Source organism: Athene cunicularia (genome assembly GCF_003259725.1).
Source record: "Athene cunicularia isolate RWA chromosome 3 unlocalized genomic scaffold, athCun1 chr3_part1, whole genome shotgun sequence".
In the NCBI taxonomy this organism is placed as follows: Eukaryota; Metazoa; Chordata; class Aves; order Strigiformes; family Strigidae; genus Athene; species Athene cunicularia.
Window position 1 is genome coordinate 82,615,890 of NW_020799097.1, and position 12,338 is coordinate 82,628,227.

Here is a 12,338-nt window from a genome sequence, read left to right on the forward strand (position 1 = left end):
TTTCTCTCCAGACTACTACGACTGGGGCCATCAGAACAGCAGCTTCACGGCTTACATAGGATCCCTCCAACAAGATCCAGCACTGGACACAGAGCGGCCCAGCCCTATATAACTTCAATCAACTACAGCGTTCTAGGACATTCCAATATTAAAACAAGTGTTCCGAAAAACAAAGCTTAGCAATTTTTCTTCACCTTTTGGTTTTTAGAAGTGTTCCTATGCACAGATAAATGAAGAACTTGTCTTTGCCATGAGCTTTTCGTAGTTCAAGGAGAAGTATAAGCTAATGACTTAAACTCTGAAGACTGTTCTAATTAATACCTTGTTCTAAGCCATGGTATTTTTGGCTTTGAATAGAGTTGTTAGAGAGTATAATTTAATCATTTTATGCTCATTTTAAAAGAGCAAATTTCATGAAGTAAAATGGCGTAATTATTTTCTATGTATTTTTATTTTTACACTGTGTATTAGGTTAGAAATACATGATTATGATGAATATACTGTAAACACATGAATGGGTTGTTCAAACGCATGACAGTAGCGATTCTTACGTGCACATAAAAACCTGTAAGGGAAGAATATCAACCCGATTAAATACCATCTTTCCAGGTTACTGCTACATTCTCAGAGCACAATTTACTCTTTGGGTCATTTCTGCTTACTCAATGGGGTAAGATGGCTGGAGGCTAAAAGTTACCTATACTCTCATTACGGTCTCAAAACACTGCATCCTTCTAAGCAAGAAAACTGTATCTTCTTGACAGCCATCAGGAATGGGCTTAGAATGGTAGAGATGGACAGTCCTCTGGCTGGAGCACTGTAAAGGGCAAAACAGACTGAAAGTTTCTAAGTTTGAAAACCTGGAAAGTTGTGTGATCACCTCTGACAGTCAGTGCTAGGTATGTTACAGAGAAGAGTAAGTCAAAGACTGAGTGAGGAAGATGGATACATAGAACAGCACTTATTTATCAAAAACTAGTAAGTGCCACCTGGGCATAGAACAGGAGCCAGGAATACATAAAGCAGAAGAACCTCCAGTGGACCTAGAAGATAAATTCTGCATAAGGAGCAGAAGGTCAGCCAAGCCAGGCTTCCGCTTCGTATGTTTAGGGATTAAGTGCAGTGGGTTGTGGTAGAAATGGTGTGTAAGTACCATTCCAATATGTGACATTTGTACATATAGCAAGCCTAAAAAGAATTGATACTAATTCTAAGGGTGAGCAGAAACCTTAACTCTACTGCAGGCCTTTTTATTGTGCCCAATACTGAGGGGTATGCTCTGCTGTGAAGAATTCCACATCCCCAGCATCTCCTTCTCCTTCCACCCATGAAACAAATACTGTAATTCAATCCACATTTCCCTAGGAGAAAAACTTATGTCTTACAATAATCGTTTCTTCCACAGAGGTAGTTTGTTTTGAGGTGTACTACAGCATCCCAAGATGGTGGACAGGCTTGATGTTTTCTTCCTATTTGGCTTCAGGAAGTACAAGTAGAGAATTCTCATGTAACGTTTTGCAGAGGATACGGGATGGGGAGTAGATCTGATCAGGCTGCTTGGAAGCTGAAAGCACAGCAGTGCCACACTCACAGGCCAAGTCTTCCAACGCGTCTTTGATTGTTGGGGCCTTGGTTGTAAAATCCAAGCACGAGCCCTGCCTCTGGCAGAAGCACTCTGGCCAACTGTTTGCCCTCCAGAGTTTCCATTAGTTTCTTCACTTCTTCCTCAATGTTCATTAAAGAAGCCAAGTAAATTATCAGTCAGAGCTTAAAAAGAGGTGCCACAGGGTTGTGAGAACAGAAATTTTATTAAACCCTTTGGAGTTCTACAAACATGTTTGTACAAAACTGCCTTAAGACCTAGTGCAAGGAAAGTCTCCAGGAATTAAATTTTCTTCGCAGTAGATCTATCTGCACAGGAAAAATTTAATTATAAGAATTTTGTGCTTAAAACAAGCTTAATCCCCACTCCACAGTATGCATGCAAAAAGTGGAATTCAAAGTTACTATAACCAATCACAGTAACAAATTAAACACTCTTGAACACAGGGGATTTAAACCACAGTGTGAAAGGTAAGACCTTCAATTTTATTTAAATCACTATTATCCTCAACACCTGTGTAACAGGTATTTACCCACCTAAACTGGGGGTGAAATATGTGCATATTGACAACCAAATTTTTAGTAAGATAATTTATTAAAAATGCATACATGGAATGAAACAGAAAGCTGCATAAACCCTGTAGGGGCAATCTTCTTCTACACAAAGAGCCCCACTGGCTAAACCAACCAGAGAAAGTATTTACAAAATTGGTTTTATAAGCTATTCTGGGAAAGGGACAGAAAGACAAAACTTCATTTTGAAATAAGCCTTTTTGCCTCTTAAAACAATTGCACTTACACAGTGGCTAGATTTGGCCATATTCATACAGAAACATGCTGTAATTCTGCCACACACATTTGTGATGTGCTGACACACTGCTATGCACTGCAAACAGCAACAGATACGTATGTTACATTCACCTTTTGGATGGAATTAAAGTGAAAATAAAAGCCTGTTCATCATCTTAAGTGACTCGTATTAATAATTTAAATGACATAATTCCTTCCAAGTGTAGTTGAAAGGTAAATGAAAAGTAAAGTTTCAAATAAAATCCCAAAAATTACATTGACATAAAGAAGTTTTAGCAGAAAATACTTTAATTTTCATTTTATAGATTCAAACATAGCAAAGATTCAGAAGTGTTTAGATCCCAGTAAGCAGTTCCAACATTGATTCTGATTTTAATAAATATTACATTTTCATAGGCTAGCTATATGGAGGAATTGTAAAGTGATGAATTGCTGATTGCTACTTTATAAACATAAGCATTTAGATTATTTACAACATATTACAGGTAATTTCCCAGAAGAGCACAAAGCCAGCTCAGATAAAGGCAACCTGACCATCAAAACACAACTCAGGAAAGTGTGGCCCAGTGTATTTCATGTATGTACAATGACAGACAGCAGAATCATCAGCTGAAGCAGGAGAACACTTTTGTTATTCTGGCTTACACAAGTCTCTCTCTTTCTCACTGTTTTAAATCTATATTCTCACCTTCCTCCTCAGGCACTGAGGAGCAAGTTGTTCAGCAGCAGCACCCTACATTTTACCTATGCAGTTTGCACCAAGCTTTTTTTACCATTTTATCTAAGTCTTCATGACTTGGGAAAAATAAATCATTTTTGTGTTTGTCTTCTCACTACCTCTGGGATTACAATCATTGTGTCATGAAATTTTTCTCTGAAATGAATGACAGACAAATGTTAACAAGCTGATCTCCAACAGGGAACTGGAATTTAAAATAGTTTACAGGTCATGGACACTGTAACTAACCTTATTCTTCAGTATAAAAACGGATCTGTAAATTTCTAAAATTTCATTTAAGAACCAAGTCATCCGACTCACATGGCAAAACTTCATAGGCAGCATAGTCACAGAATGTACATCAAATACAGTAAAAAAGATGGCGACAGGAAAGTAGTTTCACTTAGATTTGTAACAGGAAAAATCTTATCTCCTATTTCTACAGTGACAGTGAAACGTCTTCCCCATTTGATCACTAAACAAGATGTACCTTCAAATTCAACAGAACTTCCCCATACACAGAATCTGCTGTTCAGCTGCATTCCTGTGTTTCCATGACACAGGGGAAAAAAAAAAAACAAAACCAGAAAAGCTTCCCATCTCTTCATGTCCTTACCCAGCAGTATTAACCTTGACTGCGCTGTGCCAACGAGGGTTGCAAGGAGCAGGTGTCCAGGATCTGCGGGCCACCCCAATCTCTCACCTGTCCCGTGAGTGCGTGATGATTAGTATGTGATGCTGCTTCAGTGTCCGTAGATTTTAACCAGGCACAGGTGGAAAAAAAGAAAAACAGGAAGTTGCATCCCCAGAAGAAGGTTGGAAGCAATTCACTTTCCCCACAAAGCATAGGGAAAAAGGGAAGAAACAGTTCTCAGACTCAGGTCCTTCCTGGGGCAGCGCAGACAACACAACTTTTCTGCCTAAAGCTTTAGGCACTATAACATATAACAATACAGATAAATCCCTGCTATACAGCATTCTTCATACCAGTAAGCCTGCAGGTTCTAGCCCTTGCAGGTCAAACCAAAAGGTAAGGAGTTAATGGCCAACTGAAAACAATACACTTTCAATATATACAATTACTCAGAGGAGTTAGGGACTCCGGGTGTAACTCAGTTGCCAAACACAGCTGTTCACATCTGAGCTAGTTACCTGGATTCCCACTTCAATTTAATGGAGAAAAATAAACTCTAGGGTAACAGAGCTCGGAACAGGCTAGATGAATCCACCTAGAAATCACCTGCTCTTCTCCATTAACTAGAAAAAGGAAGCCTGTGGTGACTTGCTCAGAGACAGGTACCCACAGGCAAGAGCAGCTGCTGGGTAAGAACAGAACATCCCCAGACTGGCATCAGCTTTTTCTAACACCACATTAAATTATCTACTGGCTTAAACAGGAACTTCCAACTGGATACCACCAGTTCACTGTCAACTTGTGCAACTATCACCAAAACTTTGTAGGTGTGGTTTGTTTGGGTTTGTTTGTTGTTGACTTTTTTTTGTTTGTTTTTTTCACTTTCATTTAGCTTATCCCAGTTTGGCTCAACAGAGTTTACTGTATTGAGAAACAGTATTTTTTATAATAGCAAGTGTCAGCAGGTAGTCTGTCTCATTTCCAGTCAGGTAGGTATTTGAAGCTAGTCTGGAAACATAAGACAGAGTATATTACAGCTTTTAGAAAATCTCAGCTGTAAAGGACATTATGGAAGCCAAGACAGTTACAATCAATTATATGTCACTAAGTATCTGGTAGGGTGAAAAATGTTTAAGAGCACTTTATTTTGTGAAGACTCATTTTTTAAAAAAGGAGATGTATCTACACTGTACCAGCACTTCCTACATTCTTAACTCCTAACCACGCTGAAACATGCTGGTTTAAAAAAAAAAATTATTACTTCATTTTAAATTTAAACCAATATTTGGTTGCTACTAATCAGTAGTGCTGTTTCTGAATTCTGTTTTGGAAAATGATAAGTTATCACTGCCATCTGTGGACAATGATACATGAGTAATTTTTTATTTTATGAAAGTTATGTTATTAACATACCCGTTTTTTTTATGCTGAATATAATTTTAAAGAAGATACAGTTAGGGATTGCATAGATAGAGTATGCGATATTAAATGTCAGTGTGATTATGAATTTTAAAAAGCATCTTTTTTTAAAAGTGATTACAAAAACAAATTTGTACTTTTTGCACTGACCTTTAGCACTAAAGCATAACCCATAAAGAGCAAATCTATTGCCACTGCTCAAAGACTGAAGTGTGCTATTTTAACATTTTGGACATTAAAAAGACAAATTCTGGAAACCTGAATTTGTGATTACAATATAGAAAATAAAATGGGGTAGATGTGAATTTGATTGACCGAGGCTTTTCAGCTAGCAGCACTCCACTAACTCTTCCTCTGCCCTGACCCCCACCCCCAAGCAAATGCAGGAAGCTGAGGGGCTGCAGGAAAATCACTTCCAATTGTGCTGCATCAGAGGCAAGGTAGTTATTGTAAAGAAAAAAAGGAAATTCTGAAAAGCAGCACATAAGGAAAAAAAACACTGATATCAGCACGATGCAAAAGAGCTCGGTATGAAATAAAAGTTTTCTGCTCAGTAGACTTCCTATTTTTAAATAAATTTCATTATTATAGTAAGAAGTCAGAATTCAGCAAGAGCCTTATTTCCTTTTCTATTGTTTTGTGGTTTTGTTTGTTTTCTTTCAGACAGCCAGAATCAGCATACCCAATCTTCAGAATATACTGAAGCTCAGTTCTGGGGAGAGGCGAGAGGTGAACTACCCTCTCACAGAACAGGCCAAGTCAGTGTGGAGGTACTTAAGTTTTCATATAAAACAACTGTCTCAAATACAAGGAAATAAAGAAAATTTATGAAGTTTCAGTACAACAGAACTGTGAGCAGAGAACTTAAAAATAAACAGATCGGCATAATTTACACATTTAAAAACTATATATTTCATTCATAAATATCTTTTCTAATTAATAACCATACCTAGTTTAAAGATAAATATTCAAGTCGGTATTCAATTTTATTTTTTATCAGTTCATGTGAGTCCTGTAAGGATCAGTTTCTTCTGCTCAATGCAGTCATGTAAATGGTCGTCACTAGTGGGTTGTGCAAAGGCCTTCATTACCTTGTTTGTTGTAATAAAACTTTAAAATTCTGCAACTCTCTTATACTTGTGGAAAGCCTGTAAAACAAAAACCCCTTATGTGTTAGTAAGGCAAGTGTGAAAGAAGTGCAAATCATCATCTTCCATGGAGGATTTTTGGATTTTGGTTGGGTTTTTTTTATTCGAAAACAATTCTTTTTCAAAGATGAAAACACTTAGGATTCTACTTACCCTACTATTTGACTCTCCATTATATTTACACAATATATTACAGGGATTAAATTTCATATATAAATGTTTAACTATCCTGACTTCATTAAACATCTAAAAATCTATAATCAGAGGTAATAATGTTTATCACATTCTTTTAAACAGGAACAGATTGTTAAATTCAAGACCTGAAGAACTAGCATGATGAACAAAGTTCTACACATCTTTCAAAGCTGTTAAAATGTTTTTTTCATCACTTGAATGGGGTAAATTTTCAAAAAATTAATCAATCACAACTAAAGTTTTAACAAAAATCACATCATACACAAAAATCCAAAAGCCTAGGGACTAAATGACAGCGTTAAAATCTCCAAGTATTGTTCTTTCTTGTCACTACGTTTTACATACAAGTTTAAATCAGAAATACAAAGTGTAGAACAGCTGTAGTCAGTGTTTCAGAAAGGGACATACTCAAAATCCGATGCTTACGACTGTTTAAGGAACTTAAATCCAGATGGAATTTATTGAGATTTGAGATAAAGAATTGGATCCAAACCAGAATGAAGACTAAGATTAATAATCAACACTCTACATACTCAGTTTGATGGTATTAGGCTTACCAATGTCACTAATAGTAACTCAGCATTTTAAAAGCTACAGCTATGTGTACAATACCATCCTTCCACAGACTTTGAGTGTTGATACTGAAGTTTTACAGTTTTTCTACTACACAAAAGATAAAAACTTACCTTCCAAAGGCATTTACAAGAGCAACTATTTCTTGACGTGTGAGTTGAAAACCTTTTGATGGGCTATTCTCAGGAAGGCTCTGTATTTCTTTCTCAGAAAATAAGATCTTCAGGGCAGTTCCTAAGCCTTGAGTCTACAAAAAAAGTTCAGTGTTTTAACACCAATAAGATCACTCCTTCAAACACTCAGAAAACTGTAAAAAAAGTTTAAAAATCACTAATCCAAGCAAACTGTGGTACCAATTCCTATACATGGATACTCCCTCAGCCCAAATAACTGCACACAAACCAGAACACTAACAGCAAATGCATGCCATCAGTTGTGTCAGTCACTTATTTAAGAACATTGTTTCCTCAGGTATACTTGCTCTTCATCCTTGTGTTTTTAATCTCTTTCTCATCTTTTTTCTCCTCAGACACAGCAGATGCATATGAAAGTGTCTGTTACAATCCTTCCAGTTCTCTCCTGCCTCTTACATTACAAATGCCCCACTGATGCAGGAGCTGCTGGATCAGAACTCCCATTTTCCTCTTCCCACCTCCCTCTGAAGACAAACGATTTTATTATGAGGCATCACATCTGCTTTTGCCACCTCCAGTCCCAGTGGCAGACACTGCAGTTTCAGTTTCAACCCCTATTTTCTATGCAGAAATAGAATGTAAGAAGCTATTCTTATTTCCCATCTTAATCGGGCTACAGAAACAAGCTCTGGATTTTGATAAGAAGTGGTTGAGGCTAGCTGGAAGAGAATGTAGGTCAGGAAATGTGGCCCTATTTCATTTTTTGTGAGAAAGGAAAAACAGTAACAGATCAGAAGCATTAACTATGACAGAGTAGACAGAACACCAGAAGCTCAGCAGAGACCACCAAATGTTTGACGTTATAAAGTTCTTTGAAAGCTGAACTCTGATAAGCTTAATGTTATACAGCAGTATAGTACAGTAGGCACCTCAAAGTAACAATTATTCTCAATCTAGACTTTAGATTAGTCTTGAGGTTTAAAATTGTGTTCTCAATAAAACAAGTGTCCAGAAACTGATTTTTTTTTCAACTTTCAGATTTACTGTGCACCTTTGCATTCATCTGCTGCTTTCTGCAAAAATTGTGAAAATAGTAATTACTTCTTTTTCTTATGCCTCAATTTGTGGAGTTAAATCTCACACTGGATTTTCTAACAATTAAGGAAGTGCTGTACTTCCAAGAAGGCTTCCCACAGGTGATTCTACAAGGTTCATCTGATCACTGAATACAGGTAAGATATTGAATGCCAGTAAGATTTTGCCATGGAGCATCTGCTTTAAATATATTTTTTTCAGAGAACACAAGCTATACTATTTAGTGAGCTAAACAGCTATTGACTAAACAAACCTCTTTTCACTTTTTGGGGTTTTTTTTTAAATTGTTTAACAGTGAACTAAGCATATATCTATTTTTAATATATAGGTAACGATATCAAAGACCAACCATGGGCAGTCTGAAGGCCAAGGTAAATGGTGTCCTACTGAACTGGAATAGCTGATTATTTTCTAAGCTCTCCCACTGCCACACACACATAAAATAAACTGTACCTGCAGTTTGCCCCACAGCCTGCATTTGTCACATCCAACACAATCCATTATGCGGGATATGTTCTTGAAATGCAATCTGAATTCTTCCTATTAGTTAAAAACAAAACAGAAAAAGGTTAACTGAAAAGTACCTCTTAGCTTCACAAAAGCAGAAGGTTAACTAATCTAGTACCCCTAGAATATCAATTCTCTATTACTAAATCTGAATAAAACCACAACCTTATGTGGTCAGGCCATAACAAAGGTCCATATAAACCCAGAATCTTGTTTCCAAGCCACTGCTTGGAAATTGCTTGAGTTAATTCCTCAAAAAAGCCCCCAAATAAAGGACATGAAGGGTAAAGCTTGAATTCTGTATGATGAGTTTCTATCAACTTTCCCAAAATGTTCTGAACTATAAGCACTGTATCCATGTCCCTGCCCAATTTTGATTCCATTATTCAAACCTTTTTTGAGCCAACCTACCTTTCTGACAAACAGGCAAACAAGTTACATTTCACAAAAGACATTTCCTGTCCAAAGCTAGGTAGATTGTTGCTTTGCAGCTTCAGTCAGAGCAGAAGCAAGAACACCACAGAACTAATTAAGATTATGTCAATTAAATATTTAAGATCAGAAAAACACTAGCTGGGCTGATCAACTTCTGACACCTTTCTAATAAGCATTCTTTCTAATGCTGATGAAATTCCATACTACTACTGAAATGAGTATTGAAAGTGTTAATAATATTAAAACAAATCTTTAGTTCTGAGCCACATCCAACTGTGGAATTGTAGGGCATACCAATCTGAACACCAGTATGTTAACACTGGAAGTTGTTAGGCAGTAACAGCATTTGCATGAGGTTCCCATGTCTAGGAATTATGCTCTTCTAATGTTAAGTATAATATTATATTACATCAGGCATCTGCTTTTTAAGTAAACAGCACTTTTTTTTCAGGTACTTATGTGAAACAGATACTCTATTTAAAAAACACCATTGCGTCTACTGGCAATACCAATTCAACTCATTTACCTCACCACAGTCCTGGTAGCAGACCCAAGGAACTAAGGTTTCAGCTTGCTTGGCTCAGGACAACTCTTGTCCTCATTTACTAGAAAGTAGATTAAGAGGCCTCAGATACAACTCCAAATTTTTAGCCCTGCCTTTTCTACTCTCAGCAGTATGCTTCTGGTAGGTAGAGAGTTTTTCTAAAATAACACAGCTTAATTCCAAAATGGATTATTTTGGACATAATTCAGAAAAACAGCTTTACCTTTAATGACTTGGCTCCTTTTTTATCTCCAGCAAACATGGACTTTTCATCAAAGTGCATATGGAAGGACCTAATGAAGACAAAACGCAAAAAACCCGAATGCTAGCATAAACTACAGTGTTAACATCAAGTTTGGTAAGCAGCTGATGCCTTCTGTGTAAAATACTTTTCAGAGTTCCTAGTCTTTGCAGAATAGCTCTTAAAAAAAATTACTGAATGGTATCAGTTTTACTGTTCAATCACTGTAATTTGAAATCTGTTATTTACAGTTCTGTTGAGAATTTTCTTCACTTCCACTGATCAAGATTTCTTCCTAATATACACTGAAATTGTCTTAACGTTCGCCTTTCAGTTGATCATTGTCTGACCACATCTCATATAATTTGTAAGATCACGATAAGGGACGGCAATGCAGGCACACAACACGTTACAAGTCACAAAAATTAGTGAGAAGGTGAAAAAAGGAACTGGACTAAAGAACCTTATAGAGTAAACAGAAGGAAGTAGGGATGACTAAAAGCTCAGAGGTTAAGTCTATGATAAAAGCTGGATCATTCACTGGACCATTAAAGACTACACATACTATTTTCCTTTTCAAAATAAATCATGTGTATTTTACACTGAAGAATCAGAAAAAGCAACAAATAGGGAATAGCCCAGGGTGTTGTGGGTTTTGGGGTTTTTTTTGGTGAGTTTATAGTTTTTTAAAGATTGGTGTACTCAAATCTCAAAAATATTAATCTCTTCCCATCAAATGTACAAATTCCTCTTGTTCTCACCCATTACTTAATTATTTTTCTTCATTCCATCCTCCTTCTTGTCCTATCCCATCAAGAAGTCATCTATTCTCACTTGTGAATATAACTGAGAATTTAAAACTATTGATTAAAAAAAAAAAAACCAACCAAAACTATGCCTTACTTTGTATCCCTGAAGATATCTAATAAGAGAGCTTTAGATTCAGCATCCTCGTGGCCATTTCCAGTGTAAAGGTCAACAACTGAACGCTCAAAGTATGGTGCAACCTTTGATAAAGCACGCAGCTCTATCAAATATAAGAAATACAAGTTTTTGAGCCTCCTTGGTCCTTCTCCTTTTGTTTCAGTAGGGTTGAAGCGGCGAGTGAACTCTTTCACATTTGGTCCCCAGCGAGGCTTCCCCCAGGTTTCTACACAGAGGAAAAGAAAGCGCAGGGGGAGTAAAACACACATACTTCTTTAAAAAAGCAACTAAGTATACATCAAAAATTTTCAGAAAAAAAAAACCAAATACATGTTACAGATATTACAGCATTTAATTCAGCAATTTTATCTAGATTTAAATTACCTTCAAGAAGATAATTTGCACAGAGATGCAAGTTGATGCTAGCATGAAGTCCAGAAATGAGTTTATAAAACACTCTTTTCTCAAGGCAAAGACCTGTCCAGGAAAAAAGACAAACAGATTGCAAACTAAATACTGGAAATACTGTATTAAAATGAATACACCTTGACATTTCAGTGACGCAAGTCAGCATAGTGTAACTTTCAGGAGTTACAATTACAGTACTTCAGCGTTGTTAATAAGCCCTTATATCCATCATAGGAAAAGTTTATCTCTTACTTTTTATATAAAGTCCTAAGAATGAAGTTTGACGTTTCTTACTTCATATTTTAGCATTCTAGTAAATACAGTCAAATAAGTATCGGGTCAATTAGTACAGATAAAATTGCCACACAAAAGTAAGACACTTACATTGTCTGAGCAATACATTTGAAATAGTCTTGAATTTTGACAGTCTGGAAACCAGAACTATACTGTGACTGATCTTAATCTGAATTAAAGCTACAACTGAATTACAGCAGTGACAGAAAAACATAAAAACCCCAGAAAACCTTATGGCATTGGAAAACAGCAAAAATATTTCTTCCCAGCTTTACTGTAAATTCACTGAAGATTTAAATGCACAGAGCAAAACACTGAAAAATATGACTTTGATAGATATAGACTTCTACAGCATAAACAGAAATGCAATGGCGTTGGGTGGCCAAAATATAATTTAAATGCAGAAATTACTTATAACACCACTTAAACCCAGAGACAACACCTGGAATTTAGGAGTTTGTTCCTTTCTCAAAGTTATGTTTAGGTGACTTCCCTGCCACTCCAATCTCCACACAGAAATAGGAAGAACTGATTGTGAAGTCTAGCTGTGAGGCAGAGATATGGCCCCATGTACAGAAAAGGCATGTGAATGTGTGTTTTCCTACAACAGCACCAGTTAGAGATTTCTAACTAGACAAGTAAGGGCTTATGAAAGGC

The 12,338-nt window shown here is 36.5% G+C and overlaps 2 protein-coding genes across 2 annotated transcripts in view; one reads left to right on the forward strand and one right to left on the reverse strand.

Annotated features, from left to right (window-relative positions):
- Nucleotides 1-3,906, forward strand: part of GPR137B (G protein-coupled receptor 137B) — a 35,331-nt gene extending 31,425 nt beyond the window's left edge. The window contains exon 8 of the mRNA XM_026844322.1: nucleotides 1-3,906. Within this exon, the coding sequence (XP_026700123.1) occupies nucleotides 1-112 (112 nt within the window). The 3' untranslated portion in view covers nucleotides 113-3,906.
- Nucleotides 3,686-12,338, reverse strand: part of ERO1B (endoplasmic reticulum oxidoreductase 1 beta) — a 27,220-nt gene continuing 18,567 nt past the window's right edge. The window contains exons 11-16 of the mRNA XM_026844587.1: nucleotides 11,364-11,456; nucleotides 10,959-11,205; nucleotides 10,038-10,107; nucleotides 8,782-8,868; nucleotides 7,213-7,346; nucleotides 3,686-6,331 (exon numbers count right to left, since the gene is read on the reverse strand). Coding sequence (XP_026700388.1) covers nucleotides 6,271-6,331; nucleotides 7,213-7,346; nucleotides 8,782-8,868; nucleotides 10,038-10,107; nucleotides 10,959-11,205; nucleotides 11,364-11,456 — 692 coding nt within the window. The 3' untranslated portion in view covers nucleotides 3,686-6,270. The remainder of the gene's footprint in view (nucleotides 6,332-7,212; nucleotides 7,347-8,781; nucleotides 8,869-10,037; nucleotides 10,108-10,958; nucleotides 11,206-11,363; nucleotides 11,457-12,338) is intronic.